General features: G+C 46.0%; 1 protein-coding gene across 5 annotated transcripts in view; it reads right to left on the bottom strand.

Moving 5' to 3' along the window:
- Nucleotides 1-21,046: 21,046 nt before the first annotated feature.
- The window catches only part of PFKFB3 (6-phosphofructo-2-kinase/fructose-2,6-biphosphatase 3), an 81,175-nt gene continuing 76,799 nt past the window's right edge, over nt 21,047-25,422 (bottom strand). For all 5 annotated transcript variants that reach the window (XM_060397174.1, XM_015099534.3, XM_027976504.2 and 2 more), the window contains one exon: nt 21,047-23,540. In XM_060397174.1, the coding sequence (XP_060253157.1) occupies nt 23,534-23,540 (7 nt within the window). In that variant the 3' untranslated portion in view covers nt 21,047-23,533. The remainder of the gene's footprint in view (nt 23,541-25,422) is intronic.

Below are 25,422 nucleotides of genomic sequence, written 5' to 3'. Positions count from 1 at the left end.
AGAGTAATAAAAAAGCCATTGGGAACCACAGATTCAAAAAAAAGTCTAAAGGCACTAAACTGTACAGAGAGCCAGGGGCTCTTCTCCGTGGTCACAGATGGCACTTTGTTCCGGAGGTGATGGCTGGGTCGGGAAAGGTGGGAGGGTGAATCTGAGGGACGGGAGGTGATGGATACATGAGACTGAGACTACATGAGATCACAGATATAAATGCACTGGTTCCCTCCCATCCCAGCCCTTGACCCTGGACACCCGAGGTATACTAACATCCCTTCTAACTTTTGCAGTGAGAGCTAGAAAAAATAGTTTAGGTTATTCTAGTTGAAGGCTCTCAATTTTGGCTGCATGTTAGAATCACCAGGAAATTTTTAAAAATACATCCATGGTGGGGGTGGCGGGGAGGGGAGGGCAAGAGGATGTCCGGACCAAGTAAAACAACAGCTCTGTGGCAAGACCCAGACCACAGTGCTTCCTAAACTTCACCAAGTGAGTCTGGGGTGCTGCCAATGTTAAGAAGCGCTGGTTTAATTCCACCTGTTCCTTTCATCCCTTAGACTTTAGATTTTCACATGTTAAACTATTTTATCTCCTCCGCACTGCTGAGGGCTCAGGCCACTTCTCAGCCCCCTTTCTGTCTTTACAGCGTCCAGGGACTGCCTTGGTGGTCCAGTGGTAACGACTCCCCACTTCCCCTGCAGGGGACACAGGTTCAATCCCTGGTTGAGGAACTAAGGGCCAATATGCAAAAAGAAAAGGTTCAGTGTGTCTTTACAGCATCCACCAAAGTGCTCTGCGTGCAGTAGGTATTCCATAAACATTCTCAAAGTGATAGATTAAATAGACACCCATGAGAGTTAATCTTTAGGCACTTAACATAGGGAAAAAATTGCACTTCTTTAAAAAAAAAAGTCAGAAAGAGAAAGACCAGCACTGTATGTTAATGCATATCTATGAAATTTAGAAAACCAGTACCAGTGATCCTACATGCAGAGCAGCCAAGGAGGCCCAGAGGTAAAGAAGAGACTTTTGGACTCAGCAGAAGAAGGCGAGTGTGGGATGCTTTGAGAGAACACCACTGAAACATGTGTACGTGTGTGTTACCATACGCAAAATAGATAACCAGTGCAAATTCCATGTGTGAAGCACTGCACTCAAAGCTGGCGCGCTAGGACAACCCAGAGGGATAGGGTGGGGAGGGAGGTGGGAGGGGCATTCAGGATTGGCTGGGGGGGCGGGGGACACATGTATACCTGGGGCTGATTCATGTTTATGTATGGCAAAGACCATCACAGTATTGTAATTATTCCCCAAAAAATAAATAAAGCAATATATAAATATTAAAAACCACACTTTTATTTTTTTATTTTTTTTTTTGAAAAGTGGAATTCATGTGGCTATTTTATTTTATTTTATTTTTTTTAATTTTTAAAATATTCATTTATTTGGCTGTGTCAGGTCTTGGTTGTGGAATGCAGAATCTTTCATCACAGCATTTGAACTCTTAGTTGCAGTATGTGGGATCTAGTGTTCTGACCAGGGATCGAACTGGGGTACCCTGCATTGGGAGTGTGGAGTCTTAGCCACTGAACCACCAGGGAAGCCCCCAAGTGCGTTTCTTACAGCTTCAAATTGAACACTTCAAATATAGGAGAGGGAGAAAGACATTTCCAAGACATAAAAATTCACAGCAGCCCAGGAAAGTGGAAGTGGATACATTTCCAGGGAAATCCCCTTAGTAAAAATGAAAGAAAAAGTTGGTTTTCCCACCCCAAAAGATTGCTTCCACAGTTTCTTCTCTTTCTGGAAACTGACTTTTGTTTAATCAAGTTGGATCCAGCAAAAAACTAAGATATTGACCACCTGGTAACCACAATCAGCTGGTTTGACGCCCCCTCTAGCTGTAACCATCTGTGTAATTCAGGGCAAATTATTTAACCTTTGAGCCAGAGTTTTCTCATGTTAAAAGAGAAACGGAAGCATATTAAACTTTTAAGTTTATTTGAGCAAAACTTCATTTGAATCGGGGTAGAACTAATTTAGCGGAAAGAAAGTTGCCCAAAGAAGCTGTGCAAAATTAAAGATTATAGCCAGAAGGGAGCAGAGACAAGGAAGTTATTCGAGGCAAAAAAATTGGGCTGGTTATTGCAAGGCTTCTTCCCTGTGAGGGACACAGGGGTCTATCAGGAGGTGACCTAACCAGAGCCGATAAGGTGTTTCCTGACTAACTGGTTTAAGACTCCATTTCTGGGAGGGCTGAAACTGTAATTAAGTTTGGGTTTGGTGCTGTGGGGCTTAGCATAAATGATTCTATTTTGGACCTGTTGCTTTGTTTTTAACAATATAAAGTGAGAAATAAAACCCCCAAAGAGCCAGCTTGTAAAGTTGTGGGGAAGATTCAACGCAATGTTCCAAATCTAAACATCTAGCCGTAGTGGGCATTCAAGTATTACTTCTTTGTATTCTTGGGGACCATAGCATATTACATGTCTTAAAGGTCAGTAGAGTCAAAGCTATGGTTTTTCCAGTAGTCATGTACGGATGGATGTGAGAGCTGGACCATAAAGAAGATTGAGCTCCGAAGAACTGATGCTTTTGAACTCTGGTGCTGGAGAAGACTGTTGAGAGTCCAGTCAATACTAAAGGAAATCAACCCTGAATATTCATTGGAAAGACTGATGCTAAAGCTGAAGCTCCAAAACTTTGGCCACGAAAAGCTGCAAAGAGCTGACTCATTGGAAAAACCCCTGGTCCTGGGAGAGGTTGAGGCAAGATAAGGTGGTGATAGAGGATGAGATGGTTGGATGGCATCACTGACTCAATGGGCACGAGTTTGAGCAAGCTCCTGGAGATAGTCGAGAACAGGGAAGCCTGGTGTGCTGCAAGTTCATGTACGGGATCGCAAAGAGTCTGGCACGACCTAGCAACTGAAAAACAACAATATGTTATTAATATTATGAATTATATATATATTATTATACATCTTTAGATAGCCTCTGGTAAGAAAATCAAGTTAAACCCTTGCCTCTAGTTTTGATTCCTGGAACCATCCAAAGACAAACCTGGTCCCCAAAAGAGCTGGGCGATCCTTGCCATCAGGACTAGAGGGTTGAGTTAGGACGGGTCTGGAAGATGACACGTCACAGCAGGGGAGCCGCAGACTGGACTGGCCAGGGGGAAGAAAAATGGATTTTTCCGTTACTAAAGCGAGAGCTGAACTCTTGAACCAACCGGATGTGTTTTCCTGTGTTTGGCCTTCCCCCAGACTCTCCAAAAGCAGTGGGTGGATGGATGTCTCTGCCGATTTCCTCCAGTTGTTTTCACAGACCTACACTTTGAGAGGCTGATTGTTGAGTCCTCATCTTTCTTCCCCACAAGAAGAGGGCTTTGTTCAGCGATTAAGTCAGGCTGAGAGGCAAAGCCTTCTTATTTTAGATCAAAGTTTGGGCCCCCAAGTAAAACAGCTCTCACTTCCTTTTCATTTAACTGACAATGTTTTCTCCCTTAGAGACTGAACTGGAGATTTCCATCAGACAGAAAGTCCCCACCATGGCTTGTAGAGATGTCAAAATACCAGGAAGTGACACCCCAGCTGCTTCCCAGGTGGCAGCATCTTCCTGCCAGTGCAAGAGACACAGGTTCAGTCCCTGGGTCTGGAAGATCCCCCTGGAGAAGGGCATGGCTACTCACTCCAGTATTCTTGCCTAGAAAATTCCATGGACAGAGGAGACTGGTGGGCTACAGTCCATGGGGCCACAAAGAGTTGGATAAGGCTGAATGCACACACACTCTCTGAGACCCCAGCTAGCAGAGGAGAGCATGAAGACACTCATTTGGGCATTTCATTTCTACTTCCAATGAAGGAACACAAGCAAAGATCACCTTTGGTTCACCTACTCGATGGCATCAGCTCTCCTCCTTCCTTTGTTTTGGGGCAGATTGCATTTCAGACTCGGGGCGGGCAGTAGCCCTGCCAGCAGGCGGGTTCTGTGTGCTCATTGTCACCATCTCTGGAGGTTTCCTCGGTGCCTCGCTTGGCAATACTGATGGGTTTTTCTCTGAAGTTCCAGAGCCGTCGAGAACTTCCCTCTGTCCCTGTCTAAAATGATTGCCTGCTCTGAGAGCCAAGGATTGTGCTCTGTGGCTTTGATCTTAGTATAAACGTCTTCAGTCCTTTCCTCGGGAATTACTGCCTGAGTTTCTTAGTACGAGTTTCACGGCAAAATCACCCCTAAAACGAGAGGTTCTACAGACCTCGAGTCCATCAAAAAGCGACTCAGGAGAGCTCTGGGGCTGAGGGAAGGACGCAGAAGGCTCAGGGACCCAGGCAGCATCTTTGAGAAGAGGGAAGAGGGTCAGTTTGCAGAAAATGAAGGAAGGTGTCTTCTCAGCCATTAGTAGTAGAGGGGAGCAGCTGTACCTGGCAGTTCAGAACTTTTTTCTGAATGCCACACAGAAAATTCTGAAAATTCCTGGGGTACTGTTTTCTCTCTCCTCCTTTCCAGGAAAGTAACTTCCACTGGAAAAACAGCTGGATCAGGAGTCAAGTTATTTCAGTCCCAGCTACTATTATGCCTGCAATTGTTTCCCCTTTGTGAGCCCCCGTTTCCTCACCTGTAATATGTTAGGGTTGAACTGGAGGACCTTGAAGGGGGCCTCCCTGGTCACTCAGTGGTAAAGACAGCTTCGTTCCCAATGTGAGGAAGATCCCCTGGAGGAGAGTATGGCAACCTACTTCTGTATCCTTGTCTGGGAAATCCCATGGACAGACGAGCCTGGCAGGCTACAGTCCATGGGTTCACAAAGAGTCAGACTTGACTGAAGCTTTCAAAACAGAGAAAGAAAATCACTTAAGTAATTTTTATAAAATGAGTATAAGTCAGAGTCAAAATCAGAAAAGAACAGTATAAGAAACAACTATTATAAGCCAATTTCACTTCTTTGGATGTGGACAATTTGTAAAGTCTTCATTGAATTTATTAAAAAATTGCTTCTGTTCTATGTGTTGGTTTTTTGGCCATGAGGCATATGGAAACTTAGCTCCCCGACCAGGGATCGAACCTGCACCCCTGCATTGGAAGGGGAAGCGTCAACCACTGGACCTCCAGGGAAGTTCCCAATCTCACTTTTAATTTACTGTGAGGCTAGAATAAAAAGGCTTGGTTTTGGTTTCAAGACTGCCGAGAATGATGGCTGAAATCTAATTCCTGGTGACTTTCATTTCAGGCTGAATCAATAAACAAAGAAAACTCAAAATATATGAGATAAAGACACAAGTTAGAAACTGGGTGAAGCTTCCCAACTCCTGCTGAGTTTCTCGGAGACATGCTTCCTAAGTTGTGTTTTCTTTTTTTTCCCCCAAGTTTTGTTTTCTCTGAAGAGAGGGCAGGATGAGAAGCCTACCGCATCAAAGAGTTCAAGTCACCAGCTTTCTTCCATTTATGCTTTAGAAAAAGGACAGGGGCCATAGCATTATCCGAGTGTCTCTCCACTGCTATACAAAGCAATTCCTTTTTCCACTGTGATGACCACAGTTTTGTGTCATTGAAACACTATGTTTTCACTGCATTACTGGGTCTAGAGTAGGCTTGGCTACAGTCTACAGCAAATATACAAAAAGCTTCTAAAAATGTCTACCTGCACGTTGAAATCTACAATATATCTTGAGACATTATTGACCGGGGGATATTTGCAGAAACTAAGGCCTGTAGCTGGTGATTTGTTACACAAGTGAATATTGAAATGTCACCCGTCAATAAGGTTCCAGTAACAAAAGACGTGTTAAAACGTCTCAGCTCAATAAGCTGTTAAAAGTAAATAATGACCAGGTTGGGTATATCTTAGAAAAGGAGGGGTGAAATAAGATTGAAAGCTCCCATAATGTAATTTAACACATCAATAGATTAAAGGCCAAAAATTAGAATCTTTGTACATGCAAAAACAAACAAAAAAAAAACCCACATTCTCTTTAATCAACTCCAATTTACAATTTAACATTAAAAAACTTACCAAATCAGAAAAAAAAATTACTTGTCCAGATGTACTCTGCTTGCTGTAGAACTAACCTATTCCTGTGTAAGAAAGCCCAGAGTCTGGACTGGGCTTAGGTCTCTCTGACCCAGAGCCTCCAACCGAACACATCTTTGGGAGGCTCTGTGCCCAGACCTGATCTGAACTGGAATATGGTTAGTGTCTTCCTAAAATGGGCTTCCTCGGTGGCTCGGATGGTAAAGAATCTGCCTGCAATGGGGGAGACCTGGGTTTGATCCATGGGTCAGGAAGATGACCATTCCCAGTAAACAATGGCTACCTACTTCAGTATTCTTGCCTGGAGAATCCCATGGACAGAGGAACCTAATGGGCTACAGTCCACAGGGTTGCAAAGGGTTGGACATGACTGAGGAGCTAACACACTCCCTAAAACACTGAGCAACCACATTGCTCCAGAGAGATCAGCATCTCTCCAGAAAATCCCTCTCTCTTGACCAAGTTCGTCTTCTCTGGCTGGTGGTGGTCAGACTCCCTTGGAGAGCAGAGGGTTTGATCTGCACTAGAGCACTTGATCAGAGAAGGCAATGGCACCCCACTCCAGTACTCTTGCCTGGAAAGTCCCATGGATGGAGGAGCCTGGTAGGCTGCAGTCCATGGGGTTGTGAAGAGTCAGACACAACTGAGTGACTACACTTTTCACTTTCATGCATTGGAGAAGGAAATGGCAACCCACTCCAGTGTTCTTACCTGGAGAATCTCAGGGACGGGGGCGCCTGTTGGGCTGCCATCTATGGGGTCGCACAGAGTCGGACACAACTGAGCGACTTCACCTTCACTTTTCACTTTCACGCATTGGAGAAGGAAATGGCAACCCATTCCAGCGTTCTTGCCTGGAGAATCCCAGGGATGGGGGAGCCTCTTGGGCTGCCGTCTATGGGGTCGCACAGAGTCGGACACGACTGAAGCGACTTTGCAGCAGCAGCAGCAGCCGAGCACTTGATCCACACTCCGTGTGTGTGCCTTCTTATCCCGGTGAGTAGTGGGTGTCATGCCTTCATTTGGCACCTGCGGGCCCAGAATGTCCCCGACAGCTGAGTCAACAAGGCCACGATGTCCCCTCAATGGGCTGAGAAAACAAAGAGCTAATGTGTTTAACTCCAAAGCCTTGGAGTTACAAAATAACAAATCACAATCTGTCTCACATGCTCTTTTCCACTCCATCATGGGGAGATGGAAAGTGCATTAGAGGAAGAGAACAGGCTCCAGTAAGAACAGTCCCGGGCCCCCAGGGAGCAGCTGAGGCAGACGTCTGCTTTGGGTGACAGCTCAGACAGATAGGCAGATCCGAGGGACTGCACCCAGAGGCTGGTCGGGCAGACGCTGTGTCCTTGCTCCCTCTCAGGGTGAAGGGGGGCTTGTCTGAAGTTGCCACCGCATGTTCACTTCTCCTTCCGTATTCCTCCCTCCATCCCTGCCATTCCTCACCAACCTCATCTGCTCAGATGTTCCAGGATTTAATAACAAAGTAAACAGTCTTAGATGGAATTACGCTCACATCTCAGCACTGGACCAAAGATGTGTTTGTTGTCCTGGGACCAACTGCTGCTCCACTTCCAGTCATGGCAGCGTGGTTTGTAAAGGAATCTTTTTCTTTCTTTAATGAAACAGTGAAGCTCCTGCCTGCTTCTCTATGCTCCCACCTCGGGCATCTTGGGCCTCAGGATCTGGGCATCCCCAGTGAATGGATTAGATCTCTGGCTCGGAAAGGGTGATGCCAAGTCTTAAAACAATTTCTGTCTCTAATACTTAGAACAGTGACTTGCATATAACCTGTCTTCAGCAGATACTTGTTGGGACATGGAGCTCTGTTCCACGCTGTATGGCAGCCTAGTATGGGGGAGAATGGATACATGGATACCTACGGCTGAGTCCCTTTGCTGTTCACTTGAAAGTGTCACATTGTTAAATCAGCCATACCCTGATACAAAATAAAAAGTTTTTTTAAAAAATAGATACTTGTTGAGGGGGTAGGGTAAGCCTCTTGCAAGTGATATGTGAAAGCTTCACATTCTGATGAATGAACCCCTCAAACTGCCCAGTAACTGAATCTGCTGGGGGAACAAAAAGAGACAAAGGGATAAATTGAGAGCTTGAGATGAATGGATACGCACTACTGTTTATGAAATAGATAAACAAGCTCCTGCTACATAGCACAGGGAACTATTTCAATACCATGTAATGACCTATAACGAAAAAGAATCTGGAAAAGAATCGATATATGTGTATATGTATAACTTATATGTGTATAACTTAATGTGTATATGTATATGTATAACTGAATCCCTCCGCTGTACACCTGAAACTAACAACACTGTAAATCAACTATACTTCAACTTTTTAAAAAAGAAAACAAACCCTGTTTTCAGAGCATTACAGTGAGATTGCTCTCATCCTGCCTGCTCCATCCAGACACCAGGAAGAAGTCATCCAGAGCAGTTACAGCACACGAGTGAACCATGATGGTGATGCTGACCTTCGGGTTGCCATGGAAACTGAGGTCACCACCTCCATCCCTGGCAGGATTATCAAGTACCAAACATTCTGGGTAGCAGAAGGCAAATTGTTCTCAGAAATCAAAGAACTGCAGAGCAAGTAAGAAACTCAAAGACTTATCTGCAGAGGAATATCCGTGAGTCCGTAGTGATATAAATAGATGCTTGAATAAGTAAATGAATGGGGAGAAGTGACTAATTCTCCTTACAGGAGAATCACAAACAACAATTATCAAAGAAAGGAAGGAAATAGAAAGTTGCCATTAGACATCACAGTAATAACAACTGCAAGGAAAATACATGAATGGATGCCAAAGCCCAGGAGTGAAACTTTAAGAAGAAACAGGGCATTTTGTTGTTATTGTTCAGTACTCAGTCATGTCTGACTCTTTGTGACCCCATGGATTTCAGCAGGCCAGACTTCCCTGTCCTTCACTATCTCCCGAGGTTTGCTCCAGAGCGAAAACTGCAACCACAGAAATGAGTTATTTGTATATCCTCAAAATGTCTCCCCTCCAAACCTTGATCAATTTCTGTGGTGATTTTAACACATGCCCACAAATTCTTTAACACTCCTCCCTTCAGAGATCGAGATGACTCTCCTCTTCTGAATGGGAGCTGGACTATGGCTCATTTCCAAAGAACTATAAATTGAAAGGGAAAAAATACCAACCTGACAATGGTTAGAACCAGCAGACACCACCCTCACCAAATGACTGGTTACCACCACCGGCAGCAAGTCGTGTTGTTACTTTGTCCCCCAAAATGGTGTGATGAGAAAGTCACTTGCCCCCAAATGCATTATCTTCGTCCCATCATGAGAAAACCTAAGACAAAATCAAATCAGGAGCCTTTTACAGGATACCAGACTAGCACTCTCCAAAAGTATCAAAGTCATTTTTTTCAAAAAAAAAAAAAGGACTGAGAAACTCACAGATTGAAGGAGGTTTAATGCCATGTGAGATCCTGAATGGGATTCTGGAACTGAAAGTGGATATTAATGGAAAAACTTGGGAAATTCAAATAAAATCTACAGTTTTATTGATGGCATTATACTAATGTTAATTCTTAGTTTCTTTTTTTAATAATAACTTTATTGAGATGCAATTCACATGCCATAAAGTTCACTCCTATACAGTATACAATTCTCTAGTTTTTTTGTATAGTGCAGAGTGGTACAGAGACCTTCCCTAGTGGTTGATGAGTATATTGTGTTTTCATAAGATGTTGACATTAGGGGAAGCTGGGTAAAGGGCAGATGGGAACTCTCTGTGCTATTTCTGCAACTCTTCTGTAAATCTAAAAATATTCAAAAGTGAAAAGTGTTTGTGACGCTATCTAGTCTACTCCCTTCGTTTTATAGGTAAGAAATCTAGGGATGCTAATGAGCCAATGTTCAGTATCCTCACACCCGGCATATGCTAAGTCATGATAATCGGTCCTTTAATTACACGGACTTGACCCTAATGGCCATAAAACCCAGATATCCTAGCCATCTAGTCCTGGGCAAGTCCCTATAGTCACTGACTCTATAAAGTAAAGATAATGTTAAGTTTTGCTTTTAAAAGATAAAACAGAAACATATAAAGTAAAAATAGGAAGCTGTTCCATTCCTTTCACTAACCACCAAATTTAGCCTTTCCCTATCCATATTTGTTGAGGCAAGGAATATGACTTTATTCTGAGAGCCTGCTGACCAAAAAGATAGCAGACTGACGTCTCAAAATAAGCATCTTGTCAGAGTCTATATCCCAGGTTCTGTTACAGAACAGAGATGGGGGAGGTGAGGAAACAAAATAAGACCATCAATCTTGCAGATATCACCAAAACAGCAAGTCTCTGGCAGGGGGATGTGTTAATTTCTTCCTTCCTGCCACCCACAGGTGGACAGGGTCCTGAACAAACGTGCTTTAGTCAGGCAGAGGCCGCAGAATTCTCTGAGGCAGGCCTTCACGTATGATTATGATAACAAAAGTAACAGAAAGCGAGTCAAGGAAAGTTCCAGCATGGAGTCAGAATTGGCTTTTCTCTGCTGTAACATATTTAGTGAAAAAGAAAGGTTAACATGGCTGAAATCTAATCTGCCTGGTGGCTGGCATGTCATTCTAATTTTAACTACAAGGAGGTAGACATAACTATGCATTTGAAGATAAAAGGAGGATTGGTGGCAATCAGAATAAACATTTCATGATACAGTTTGATAGAACAGTGTGGCAAAGAAGGAGCAACTCTGACTCCATGTTGGAACTGTTTCTTTGGCTTGATTTCCATTGCCTCGTCTCTGAGTCACTGGCCTGGCATGTGGCAAGCAGAGTGAGCTCAGACTCAATAACTGTTGGTTTCAACCTTCTAATTAAAAGACACAAGATTTTTTAAAGAATTCAGGAAATTCTTCATGAAGAAACTCTTTCCCGTCCTTTACGTTTCCACGCTGCTGTTCTCACAGCTTCTGCTCTGTCAGAAGCACTGAAAAGAATTTTTCTTCTTAATCCTTGTTAGACTGCTGATTTCAAGAGGGGAAAAAGAGCAACTCCTTAGACATCTCCCGATTTTGACATTATAGTAAAAATTGTTGGGATTCTTAGACCTTGACACTTCTGAAGATAAAATAAACATGCCATCTTCTATTTTATTTGGCTCAATAAAATTGTTCAGAATATCAAAAGTGGTAAAGACAATGCAAAATTTAATGTTTTTATATTGATGTTGGATATTTAACATTTTGGAGAGTAACTGCCCCTGACTGCAACTCAAGGAAATACTGTTTTGCTAGTAATGTAATCAGTTTTTGTTTAATGACATCAGCAAAGATGTGTTTATTATTTAAAAAAAAAAAAACACATGAAAACATATAATCTTTTACCTTTTTCTTAAAAAAAAAAAAGAAAATAACTTCAAAAGTACAGAAAAGTTGCAAAAATAAGAATAGAACCGAAAAGACTATGTAACTTTTACCTAGGTCTCCTTATTGCCAACATTTTATCCCATTTGCTTTATCATTCATTCTCACTCTCTCCAGGTAAATTTTCACTCAGCCATTTTTACAGTAAATCATAGGTATGTTGATATCACCCCCCTGAAACCAGTAGTATAAGAGATGAGGTAGAAATTTCATATGTGGAAACTTTTTCCAGTGTTTTCTACAAATTGTTTTAGCCCTAGAAAGCATTTCTGCTATGTTTTAAAGAATATTTATGACAACCTATATTGCTGCTCTCACTTTTTAAAGGCATTTTTCTCTCCAGATGGAGAATATTGAGAATAATTGAAAATAATTGCTTATGTTTGCATTTTTTAATGTTAAGTACTCAGTATGTCTTACTGATAGTCTTTGCTTTGCACACAACGGACTGTCTTTCAAGAGGGCTGTATCCTTGGATCGCTGTTGCTGTTGTTTAGTCACTAAGTCATGTCTGAGTTTTTGTGACCCCGTGGACTATAGCCCACGAGGCTCCTCTATCCATGGGATTCTCCAGGCAAGAATACTGGAGTGGGTTGCCATGCCTTCCTCCAGGGGATCTTCCTGACCCAGGGATAGAACCCGAATCTCTTGCATTGCCAGGCGGATTCTTTAATGATGAGCCATGGGGAAGCCTGTATGCTTGGATACCAATGGAGAAATGGAAGAAGCCAAGACACTGAAATAAAATGATTATTTCCTCCACTTCCTTTTACCATATGCCATTCAGAATAATGTAACAAAATGAATCTCCTTTTAAAGAACTATCTATAAAGCAGAGAAAGGCAGGAGGTCCAGGGTTCAGGGTATCTTAATTAATAGTTGATGAAGTCTTACGTTTTGCTTTGTGGCATAGAAGTTTTTTTACATACTAGGGCAATGCAGCTAAGTAAGATTTAACATGGGCAAAAGGCATGTTTTCAGACACATAACTTTTGCAAAAAAAAAAAAAAACACATGAAATTTAAAGTCTTGGATTGCTAGATACGATCCTATTTACCTTACATCTTAGAAGGTCTTCCCTTAAACCCCCAGGGGAAACCTTGTGTACCATTTTAAATATCACTATCCTGAACAAGTCGTGAGTGTCTGGCCAGAGAAGGTATTAAACTGAAGGAAGGAGGAAAATTGAACCCAGATTCTTGGAGACGAGATTAGGGAGATGGCCCTCCCTCATCACCACCCAACACGAGGATGAAGAGTCGAGATTCAGCAGATGGCCAGTGGCACATGAAAAGGTGCTCAGCATCACTGATTACTAGAGAAAAGCAAAGCAAAACTACAAAGCAGTACCACTTCAAGCTGGTCAGAATGGCCTTTATTAAGAAGTCTACGTGAAATGCGAGGTGGCTCAGATGGTAGGAAATCTGCCTGCAATGCCGGAGACCCAGGTTCAAAACCTGGGTGGGGAAGATCCCCTGGAGAAGGAAATGGCAACCCACTCCAGTATTCTTGCCTGGAAAATCCCATGGATGGAGGACCCTGGTGGGCTACAGTCCACAGAGCTGCAAAGAGTCAGACATGACTTAGCAACTGAGCTATCACTAAAAAGTCTACAAATAATAAATGCTGGAGAAAAGGGAAATAATAAATGTTGTGGAGAAAAGAGAATGCTCCTACACTGTTGGTGGGAATGTAAATTGGTGCAGCCACTCTGAAGAATAGTATGGAAGTTCCTTTAAAAACTTAAAATAGAGTTGCCGTATGATCCTGCAATCCCATTCCTGGGCATATATCTAGAGAAAATTCTAATTTGAAAAGATACAAATTTACAAATGGTTCATGACACTTAATATCATCAAAACAAACAACCCAATCAAAACATGGGCAGAAGACCTAAATAGACATTTCTCCAAAGAAGACATACAGATGGCCAAAAAGTACATGAAAGAATGTTCAACACCACTAAGTATTAGAGAAACACAAATCAAAACTACAATGAGGCACAATTGCACTCATCTCACACGCTAGTAAAGTCATGCTCAAAACTCTCCAAGCCAGGCTTCAGCAATACGTGAACCGTGAACTTCCAGATGTTCAAGATGGTTTTAGAAAAGGCAGAGGAACCAGAGATCAAATTGCCAACATCCGCTGGATCATGGAAAAAGCAAGAGAGTTCCAGAAAAACATCTATTTCTGCTTTATTGACTATGCCAAAGCCTTTGACTGTGTGGATCACAATAAACTGTAGAAAATTCTGAAAGAGATGGGAATACCAAACCACCTGATCTGCCTCTTGAGAAATCTGTATGCAGGTCAGGAAGCAACAGTTAGAACTGGACATGGAACAACAGACTGGTTCCAAATAGGAAAAGGAGTACTTCAAGGCTGTATATTGTCACCCTGCTTATTTAACTTCTATGCAGAGTACATCATGAGAAATGTTGGGCTGGAGGAAGCACAAACTGGAATTAAGATTGTGGGGAGAAATAATAACCTCAGATATGCAGATGACACCACCCTTATGGCAGAAAGTGAAGAGGAACTAAAAAGCTTCTTGATGAAGGTGAAAGAGGAAAGCGAAAAATTTGGCTTAAAGCTCAATATTCAGAAAACGAAGATCATGGCATCTGGTCCCATCACTTCACGGGAAATAGATGGGAAACAGTGGAAACAGTGACAGACTTTATTTTGGGGAGCTCCAAAATCACTGCAGATGGTGACTGCAGCCCTGAAATTCAAAGACGTTTACTCCTTGGAAGGAAAGTTATGACCAACCTAGATAGCATATTCAAAATCAGAGACATTACTTTGCCAACAAAGGTCCGTCTAGTCAAGGCTATGGTTTTTCCTGTGGTCATGTATGGATGTGAGAGTTGGACTGTGAAGAAGGCTGAGCACCGAAGAATTGATGCTTTTGAGCTGTGGTGTTGGAGAAGACTCTTGAGAGTCCCTTGGACTGCAAGGAGATCCAACCAGTCCATTCTGAAGGAGATCAGCCCTGGGATTTCTTTGGAAAGAATGATGCTAAAGCTGAAGCTCCAGTACTTTGGCCACCTCATGCGAAGAGTTGTCTCATTGGAAAAGACCCTGATCCTGGGAGGGATTGGGGGCAGGAGGAGAAGGGGACGACCGAGCATGAGATGGCTGGATGGCATCACTGAGTCCATGACGTGAGTCTGAGTGAACTCCGGGAGTTGGTGATTGATGGACAGGGAGGCCTGGCGTGCTGCGATTCATGGGGTCGCAAAGAGTCGGACATGACTGAGGGACTGAACTGACTGACCGACCAGGTCACATCAGTCAAAATAGCCATCATCAAAAAATCCACAAGCAGCAAACACTAAAAAAAGAGCCACCATATGATCCTGCAATCCCACTCCTGGGCATATGTCTAGAGAAAACCATGATTTGGAATGTTACTCAGCCATAAGAAAGAATGAGATAATGCCATCTGCAGCAACATGGATGGACCTAGAGGATACTAAGTGAAATAAGTGAGATAGAGAAAGACAAACATCACATGACATCACCTACATGTAGAATCTAAAACATGATAACAAATGAAGTTATTTACAAAATAGAAACAGATTCCCAGACATGGACAACAAACTCATGGTTACCAAAGGGGAAGGGGTGAGGGAGGGATACGTTAGGAATTAGGGATTAGCAGACACAGATTGTTGTATGTAAAATAGATCAACAGCAAGGTCCTACTGTGTAGCACAGGGGACTGTATTCAATACCTTGTAATAAACCATAATAGAAATGAAAAGTAATGAAAAGCATATGAAAAGTAATATATAAAAGAAATATATATATAAATATATGGAAATATATATATTGAATATATATATGAATCCCTTTACTGTACACCAGGTATTAACACAATACTGAAAATCAACTATACTTCAATTAAAACTTTTTTAAACAATAGTTGCAGTTCCAAGGGAAATGCAGAGTTGGGTGGGAGCCGTTTTATCCATTGTCCACCACTGCAGTTTCTGATAAAATATCTTGTGATCGGAATGGCAGTCAGGTGATCTGTGACTAATCAAGTGGAAAACAATTTGGTTAATAAAAGACAGAAGGGTAAGAAGTAACCTGAAGCAGAAGGGTAGAGTTCTGCAGAAGGGTCCCTGGCTTAGGGGTTCTGCCTGCCCCGCTAATGTCCTGTCCCTTTTTGTGGGAAATGAATGGGTGGCCACGGAAAGGACTTATGCTCAGGAATTATCAGATTTCCCTTTAAAAAGCCTTAAATGGTAATACTTAGATATTTTCTCAAACATGAATGAGGGAGATTATCACTTTAAGGAAAACAACTGACAGTATTTGTTGACCATTTTGAGTTTTCAAGTAAAAACTGGCTTTGTAGAAAACTAGAATCCATCACCATAAGGCTCATTGCTTTCCAATACTTTGAGAATTTTCTTTTAAAAATTTTATTTATGTGGCTGTGCCAGGTCTTATTTGCAGGACATGGGCTCTCTCATTGTGGAGCTCACGTTTAGCTGCCCCACGGCCTGTGGGGGGTCTCAGTTCCCTACCCAAGGACTGAACCCGCGTCAGGGATTGAACCTTCATCTCCTGCATTGGAAGGTGGAGTCTTAACCACTGGACCACCAGGGAATTTCTTTTCTTTTCCTGAGAACTTTTTGATGAGATCAGAGGGAGATTAATCAATGTGATTTTTAAAATATTGTGCTATGGAATGTGTCAATATTGGAAGATGTCCATAACTTAGTGAGTTAATATTTTCCAAATGGCCAATGTTGGATGTTACATAATCACATGTGGGTGAAAAACCAACCCAAAAATAAGATCAACCAACGAATTTTAATGTAACAAAGTACTAGAAGTTCAGTGAGGTAGTCTGAGATTCAGCACTGCAACTAACTATAATTTGTCCAGTCTGGGACAAAAAGGAATCTCACAATTATTTGAAAAGGCTATTAACGTTCTCCATCCATTTTCATCTACATTTCTGTGTGAGGCTAGATTTTCTTCCCGTATATCAGCCCACGCAACACATTACAATAGACTGAATATCGAATCAAATATGAGGATCTGCAGTTAACAACCTTTCTAAAAAATACAAATGCCATTCTCCTACCTAGATATTCTCTATTTTGAAAAATTAGTTATTTTGCATAAAATATAGGTTAGTTATAACAGGTGAATGAGTTTGTTATTTTTAAATAAATTACTAACACATGTTAATAGGTTTTGAATTTTGTAGTTTTCATTTCAAATACACTAAATACGATAGATATAACCTACATAAAATCTTTAATGATTTTATAAGTGTAAAGGAGTCTTTTTCCACTCTATTTTTTAAGACTCTTTTTTTTTATGTTGACCATTTAAGAAATCTTTACTGAATCTGTTACAATATTGTTTCTGTTTTATGTTTTGGTTTATTTGGCTGCCAGGCATGGAGGAGCCAGAGATGAAACCCACACCCCCGCCCTGGAGGACAGAACCTTAACCACTAGGCTCCAGGGAAACCTCTAAAAGCCCCTTAAGACCAGAAACCTGGAGAGCTGTTGCACTAGCTTATGTTGTGTTCACGGTTCTAAATTCAGGACATTCCAAGAGTAGCTGAGTCTCAGTGCCCGAGTCAACCATTAGAGGAAGCTTCTCTCCTTGGGCGCCCTGCAGGTGTTTCCACGCCGGGAGCATTCCTTGCAGCGAGCGCTTCTGGGATGGGAGAGGGAAGTGGCCTTTCTCTGCTTTGTCTGCAAAGTAGACAAAGGCTATTTGAGAATGTAAGCAAACTTCTCAAACTGCCTTGGAAAGGGTGAATGTGGAAGTCATGGATTTGGAAAACTATTTGCCTAAAACCTAACCCTAACCTATGTAGGGGAGCTCCTGGGAAAGCCTTCCTGTACCCCAAGGATGGGGTACCCCAACAGATTGGGCTTGAGGCCCAGTTTAAAAGAGGTGGGGAGGGAAAAACACAGACTCTTAAGAGACTGGATGTCCTAAGTCAGGACCCCTTAAAGAAGTTCTGTTTTCTTTCTCTCATTGGCATATAATTGCTTTACAGTGTTGTTTTGGCTTCTGCTGTACTTGCAAAGTGAAAGAGCTATACATATGCACACGTCCCTTCCCTCTGGAGCCTCCCTCCCTTTAGGCATTTTTGGAAGCAGACAGACCTCTCCACAGCCCCAGGGACACAGAAGCCCATTTGCTAACTAACATGTGACTGACTCCCATTCCTGTGGCCCATGATTCATGCAGCAGGGTCTGGCTCCTCGGTGTGGCTCCTAGGCTGGGTGATCTGGCGTCCTGTACCCTGGGGCTGATCCCCAGTTCTGGCTGGGCAGAGCCAAGCAACCTCGTTGAGATCCCCCAGTCTCGGAGCTGCACCTGTAAAGCCAGGATAACAGCCTGGACTTTGCTTTCAAAGAACCTGGCACACATTCTGTTCAGTTCAGTTGCTCAGTCGTGTCCAACTCTTTGCGACCCCATGAATTGCAGCACGCCGGGCTTCCCTCTCTATCACCAACTCCCGAAGTTCACCCAAACTCATGTCCATCAAGTTGGTGACACATTAGTAGATTAATAATGGCCATTTCGGTGCTCACTGTGTGCCAAGAATCATCAAGGGTGCTTCATTTATCACATTTAGTCCTCACAAAAAGCCTGGAAACTCATGAGAGTATTGCTTTACTTCTAAGGAGATTTTTGGTCTACATTTGGGTGGTGGTTTAGTAGCTAAGTCATGTCTGACTCTTTGTGATGCCATGGACTCCAGCCCGCCAGGCCCCTCTGTCCATGAGAGTTCACAGGCAAGAATACTGGAATGGGTTGCCATGCTCCCTTCCAGGGGATCTTCCCCACCTGGGGATTGAGCCCAGGTCTCCTCCATTGCAGGCAGATTCTTTACCAAGTGAGCCACTAGGGAAACACAACAGAAATCGAATTTCATCTTGTATTGGCTGTGTAAATTGTGCATTCTCTTTTGTACGAGAAGTTAGTAAACTGATAACGTATCTTACAAAAACATGGTATGAGTCTCCCCATTTTATGGGTGGGGAACAAGTTAAAAAACAGGAACTAACTTGTCCAGGTCCACACATAGACGTCATCATGGGACAGAGGTGAGCCTAAGACCATCTTTCTCCTGCACTGCAGGAGACACCGGTTAGATTCCTGGGAAAGAAAGATCCCCTGGAGAAGGGGTAGGATGGGCTACCCACTCCAGTATTCTTGGGCTTCCCTAGTGGCTCAGACAGTAAAGAATCTGCCTGCAACGTGGGAGACCTGGGTTCGATCCCTGGGTCGGGAAGATCCCCCGGAGGAGGGCATGGCAACCCACTCCAGTATTCTTGCCTGGAGAATCTCCATGGAAAGAGGAGCCTGGAGGGCTACAGTCTATGGGGTCGCAAAGAGTCAGACATGACCGAGAGACTACGCAGATATTAATTATTATAAAATAATGGCTATATTCCCTGTGTTGTACAATAATAAATCCTTGTAGCTTATTTATTTTATACATGAGAGTTTGTATCTCTTACTCTCTATGCTTCTGTTATTTTTACGCAAGTCCTCTTTATCATGAGCTTAGGTGTACGTCAGAACCTGTAGGTTGAAGCCACTGCCTTCATATCAAGATTACTGGGGCTTCATATCAAGGCCACTGGGGCTGCCCATGTGGCGCTAGTGGTAAGAACCCACCTGCCAATGCAGGAGTCACAAGAGACCTGGGTTCGATCCCTGGGTGGGGAAGATCCCCTGGAGGAGGAAATGGCAACCCATTCCAGTATTGTTGCCTGGAGAATCCCATGGACAGAGGAGCCTGGTGGGCTACAGTCCATGGGATGGCAGAGTCGGATACAATCGAGCACAACAGCACACACCTAAGCCATCAAAGCACTGGCTGAAGCCTCGACCCAAACTGCTCACACTGTGTCAAAAATGTGAGCTCCAGAGACTTCCCTGGCAGTCCAGTGGCTAAGACTCCATGCTCCCAATGCAGGGGACCCAGGTTCAATCCCTGGTCAGGGAACTAGATTCCACATGCTACAACTAAGAGCCTGCACGCTGCAACGAAGATCTGCTATAGCCAAATTTTTTTTAAAAAGTGAGTTCCAACTCAAGTTGATGAAACAACCATTAGAACCTAACCATAACAAACTTCAGACGTCCTGTCTTTAAGATTGCCAAGGTTCACAGTAAGGATTAACTACAAGCCTTTGTCCAAGGATCTAGAAGAGCTGTCATGTTTTTTTCTTACTGCTCTGGATGTGTTTCCAATTTACATTTTAGAAAAATTGGGGGTTGTCTAATTCGTTGCAAATATCCACTAGCCTGTAGTTTTGCTTTTGCTCATGTTCAAGGTTTTTTATGACCTTGGACTTAAAACATTCATCAGATGGAATCTCAGTATTTCCTTTGTAGTTTGTTATTGTTTTTAAGCTTGGTCTCTGTCCAACCAAAGTTATTCACCGACATTTTCTTCTCCTTTGTTAATAAAACTGAATTTTTGTAAAACACTTAGATGGTGCAATTCTATGATTTGATTAGCATTTTCATCCGAAATAGTTGGCCGATTCTCCCGCCACAGCTTATTTAAGCGATTCCAAGTTATGAGCGTCTCCACCAAGCTGGTGGGAAAAGTAGAAAGTTAGCCGAGGGCGAAGTGAGATAAGTATCAGTCTGCCTGGAGGCCCCTCCCCCTGCCCGGTCCGCAGGTGGGAACACCTGGTGTGGACGAAGGCACAGCCCTGCCCTCGAGATGCACGCCACCGGCTGTTTGCTCAGAGGTCACTTTGCTGCAGCAATGCTTCCTAGACAGGCCCACCCTCGCCCTGACTCCACACCCCATCTCTATGACTCGGTGCAATCTGCGGTCTCTTAAAAGCGCTAGTCAGTTTCTCAGAAGGACTTAAGAAAGGTGGAATCTGACTTTACCTAGGGAGTTCAGGAATCCAAACCAGGGCTCCCATATTCTCCCCCTGAAGACCTGACCGCGTTGACCACCAGCCAGGCCCCAAAGGGAGCCGGCTGGAGGATAGCCCCTGACTCCCAGCCCCGCAGGCGAGCAGCTTGACTTGACCTCTCACAGGCTCCACTGTTAACTCCATTACCCTGGCGACCAAGAACATGCAGGGGGTAAATTTTATGATGGTTAAACACACAAACCTTAGAGTCCCAGGCACTTGGATTTGAATCCCTGAAATTCGCCCATTATGCAGCCTTGGGGGATGTGACTGACCTTTGCTGAGACTCAGATTCTTCATCTGCAAAGCAGGAGGACAGAAACAGCCTCCCCTACCCAGGGCATGCAGGATAAGGATCTGCACTGCAGCTGTTTGATTGAATGACTTTATCTGCTGCAGGTGAATTTGAAGTCCTAGGGGACTTTTTGGCCAAAAGGCACGTGGGATCTCGGTTCCCCGGATCAGGGCTTTAGCCAGTGCCCCCAGCTGTGGCAGCATGGAATCCCACTCAACCACTGGCCACCAGGGAAGTCCCTGCACGTCCTGGTTAAAGGAAGGTGATGGGGCTGAGTGGCAGAAACTTGGTGGAGTGACCCCCAGTGTCATTAAAGAGTCTTCCTGTCCCTCCCCCAAAAAAGGACCAACGGGTGCTTCACCTGTGTATTTCAACCAGGTATTTTATTGTTCTGGCAACTGCAAAATATACAAATTTCCGACAGGCTTTCCGTTTGAAAGCTGGCACAGCTTCGTGCCAAGTAATTAATTCAGACAAATTTACAGAGAACACAGAGAAGTCAGAAGTCACACGTAAAAGGCCCCCAAGCCCACAACCAACAAAACCCAATCTATACAGCTTTCCACTGTCAGGATCCCTTATGCATATTAAATAAATAAATAGCACATCTGCTATCAAAATAATAAAAAAATAAATTTCAAGTATTAGAAACGAAAACGTCATTGGCGTGGTTCAAACAGTCTTTCTTCCCCACCCCCAAATGAAGAGCTTTGCCCACAGTCTCAGGAAAGAAGAAGGGGAGGGGCAAGCCCACCCCAAAACGAATAAGCGAAGTTAAAAATATTGGTCCCAGAAGCTTCGGGGGGAGGGGAGTGAGAGCCAGCGGTCAGCGAGGCAGAAGCCCTGCGACTGCGGCTCAGACACAGCCTCTGCCCGCCCCTCCCTCCCAGGAAGTCCGGTCTCTGGCCCGGGACCCCCAGCCTCTGCTCTCTGCCTGTCCCCCACCTTCCCCCCACACTGAGGTTCTCTCTCCACATCAAGGCCCCTGCAAACCAAGGTCCCGGTCAGGTCAGGCCTCCTATGTAAATGCAGTGATTTCGGGCAGTCAGAGGCCAGGGTAAGCATTCAGATAAGCCGTCAAGAGTTGAAATTCAGGGTCCGCTCCAAACACCAGAGGAGGAGCCAGAAGGTGGACGTAAGAGCCGTTCTCAGGAGGACAGCAGGCCCCTCATCTCAACACGCGCACAGACACACACTCAGACACACGCACACAGCACACGCGACGACAAGGCAGCAGCAAAGAGGGAGAGTAACACAAGCGCTGCACAGGCACGTAGACAGACATCCTCTTGGGAAGATGGCCAGGGATGGGAGGGCTTGAACAGTTTGATGTGAAACCCACACACCTGATTGCAGGGCCTCTGAATCCTGTCCCCGCTCCCCACTGAGTCCCAATCAGAGAAACATGCATTTTTCTTCTAAAAGCTCCTCTCAAACAAAAAATACAAATGAAAACAGCTCCTCTCCCTACTCCAGGCTCCAGCTGTCTAACCGGCCCCCCACCCCCGTGACTACTTCACAAGCTAAGAGGGGGAAGGAGCGGGAAAGGCAGGAAGAGAAGGTGACCTTTGGCACCGGCTTCTCAAGATTCTGAAAAGGGTCACTGGACAAGATCTTCCTAAGTTCACACCGCTTCTCCTGGGCCTCGACCCCCTTGAGTGCCCAGAGGCCCCAGGGGAAGACCAGCAGGCAGAAACTAGAGGTGTTCGGAACCACGTGCCCACAGCCTGCTCTGACCGCCCCCCACTAGAAATGCCACAGGTGCCGTGAAGGAGGACGAGGATGTCCTCTCCTCCGGATCTGCCCGGGGCAGCGGGTCTCCGCACACACGCAGGGCACTGCTCCGCATCCTGCGGCCAGCCCCCCGGAGGACATGGCCACGAGTGAGGCCTGGCTTGGGCCGCACCCAGGAAGCACAGGAGGGGATGAACGTCCCGAAGGAGGGGGCCAGGTCATTGTTCTGCATGCTGTCGCCCAGAGTCAGTCTAGCAACAATCCCAATGCTCCCTGCCCAGCCATTTAGGGGTGGGGGTATCCCCTCACCTCCCCAGAGGCACGCCTGGCTCCCACAACCTTCCACAGCTCCAGCCCCAAGGGCACAAACCCCGAGCATCTTCAGTTGCCAAAGGTGAGATGTTTCAGGTCACAGTCTGCCGTTAAGAAAGTGCACGAGCCAGCAGGCCTGGGAGCCGAGGGAGGAACTTGCGCTGGGAGGCGAGGCCCCCGGGGCTGTTTCAGCAATGTGTTTCCTCCTGCCAGACTGTCCCACGCCCTCCTCAGAGGCAGGACAGACTGGGAAGGGTAGGCGACATGCAGAGGGGCTGCTGCCTGGCTGACCAGCGGGTCCAGCGCGGGGCTCCTCTCTTCAGCTGCAGGACCGGCTCTCCTGGGTGAGCCCCACCCAGCTCAAGCCGTGAGCTTCCCTGCAGGAGGCAACGTCCAGGCCAAGGAGCCTCTTGGAAGTTTTCATTCCCTTGACCCTCAGCGGCTGAGAGCCTGGCCCCCCTTAAGGTTAGGAGGCGAGGACCAGCATCACCCCCAGTGGGGCAGGTACAGAACGAGATGAACAAGCCCACAGGGAGGCACCCCGTCCTGCCTCCTCTGTGCATGGTCCTTCCCGAGCCACTTGGGGTCCATGGGGTGAGTGGCCTGAAGGCTGGGGGAGCAGGGGCAGGCGGGGGCCCGGTCCCCCTGGAGCAGCAGCCCCTCCTCCATGCTGCCCTCTGCCCCGCTCCACTCTGCGAGACGTCCTCGGATCGCTGGCCGTGGGCAGACGGAAGGGCGGGAGCCGGGTGTGGGGAGCGGGGCGGTCAGTGCATCCTGGAGGCGTCCACGCTGCCCGGGGAGCCTTTCATGTTCTGCTCTCGGGAGAGAAGAGGGGGAAGCCGGTTACCATGCCTGTTGACTAGGCTTCGCAAGCAAAGATGAAGTTTGCAACTGACACGCGGGCCCCCTCTCCCCAACAGCCTGGAGGAGCAGCATTGCCAAGGACAGTGCGGCCCAGGAACGTGGTGGTGGCCGAGCCTGGGGTCCCATGGGGAGAGGGTCCAGGAAGGGCCCTGATAACACACCCGGAGGAGGCGGGGAGGGCGCGCAGCTCCTGGGGTCCGAGCCGCTCCCAGGGGCACTGGGTGCCAGCACCTGGGGCCCCTCCAGCTCCTGCCTCTTTAGAGTCCACAGCTGGGCTTGTCCCCACCCAGGGCACCCGTGCTGGCCTCGCTACCAGGCAGGGGCGGTGGGGGGGGGGGGTGGTTAAACCTGGACAAGCACTAGGACCCTCCTCTCAGCCTGGCCTAAGCAGAGCTGTACCACAGCCCTGGGGACCCGGGATACGGCTGGGATGCCGGAACTCAGGCAAGGAGCTGGGCAGAGAAGACCCGTGAGGGTGAAGCTCTCATCCTGTTCTCATTAGAGCAATCCTGCCCACAAGCCCTGCCCCGAAGGAGCCGGCCAGTACCAAGGCCCCTGAAAAAAATCGTTTTCCATCATCTGGGGGAGAGAGCTGATGTCCACACTGCATGCCCTGCCCGCACAGCTGTGGGCTCCTAACCCACCCTCCTTAACCTGCCCTGGAGAAAAGGGAAACACAATTTCTAAAAGTGTTCTCCTCCTAGACTGTCTTAGAGAGGCGGCAGGGAAAGTGGAACCCAGGAGGACAGAAACACAAGCATCATCACAGCCCACTCCCCTCCCGCCAGAACCAAGAATCTCTGAAAGAGAGGCCCATTGCAGGGCTGGCGGCACGGAAGCTGGGGTCCCACCTGAGCCCGCTTTCAGCCGGACTCAGGGCCCAGGCCACCGACCTGCCGCCCACAAGTGCATCAGATTGCCCCTGTGAGCCAGGTGTCTCCAGCAAGGCCCGCGAGGCTCATAAGCAGGGAGGACTCGGTCAACCTGCGGGGTCAGGATGGAGGTCCAGCTCCCACCCGCGCTGGGACATCACACGCCCGAGGCTGTGGCACCCACGAATGATGGCAATGCGATGAGGACACTGAAGACCACAGGCCACGTCATGCGCTCTGGGTGCCTGGGGCTCTGGACACAGAGACATGGGGGCTGCCCTTTAAAAACACACATGCTCCGGGGCCTGGGTGAATGAGTCACAGACTTCACAATGGCCAGTCTCCACGCAGACCGTGACGCCCCGAGGGCTGAGATGCCACGATGCAGAGAGGTGTGGAAGGAACGGAGGCCGGCATGCAGGTAGCGTTTACCTTGCCAAGGTTAGTAAGGAGAGAACTTTGAGAAAATGTGACAGACAGTTCGTCTTTCAAGCATAGAAGGGGGAAGGAGACACATGTCAGGAAAGAAAAACAAAACAACATCTTTAGTAGGATTGTCTTCTGAGTGCGCATTTGACATTTACAAGTCGAGGAGGCACGGCAACTTCGCTATTCTCGCCTGGGCAATCCTGTGGACAGGGAAGACTGGCGGGCTATAGTCCACGGGGTTACAGGAGAGTCGGACGCGACTGGGTGACTAAACAACAACACGAATTTGCCAGTTTCTGTTATGTGAGTACTATAAGAAGCTAAATAATTAAACGCATTATTTACGACTAAAAATAAAAAAGTCAAGGGTGCAGTGTGAAGGCCAGACGGTCTGCCGGCCCCCGGGGAGCGGGCTGCAGGACAGGCGCTGTGTCCCACCTGTCTATCACGAGTCTGCTTTACCAGGACACCAGCATCCTGGGGCCGCCACCCTAAGACCCCAAGGACTCCTGCTGCCTACGAGAAGGAA

The sequence above is a fragment of the Ovis aries genome, chromosome 13, assembly GCF_016772045.2.
Source record: "Ovis aries strain OAR_USU_Benz2616 breed Rambouillet chromosome 13, ARS-UI_Ramb_v3.0, whole genome shotgun sequence".
NCBI classification, from domain to species: Eukaryota; Metazoa; Chordata; class Mammalia; order Artiodactyla; family Bovidae; genus Ovis; species Ovis aries.
Note: the sequence above shows the minus strand (reverse complement) of the source record. Positions and strands in the feature narration are given on the sequence as shown.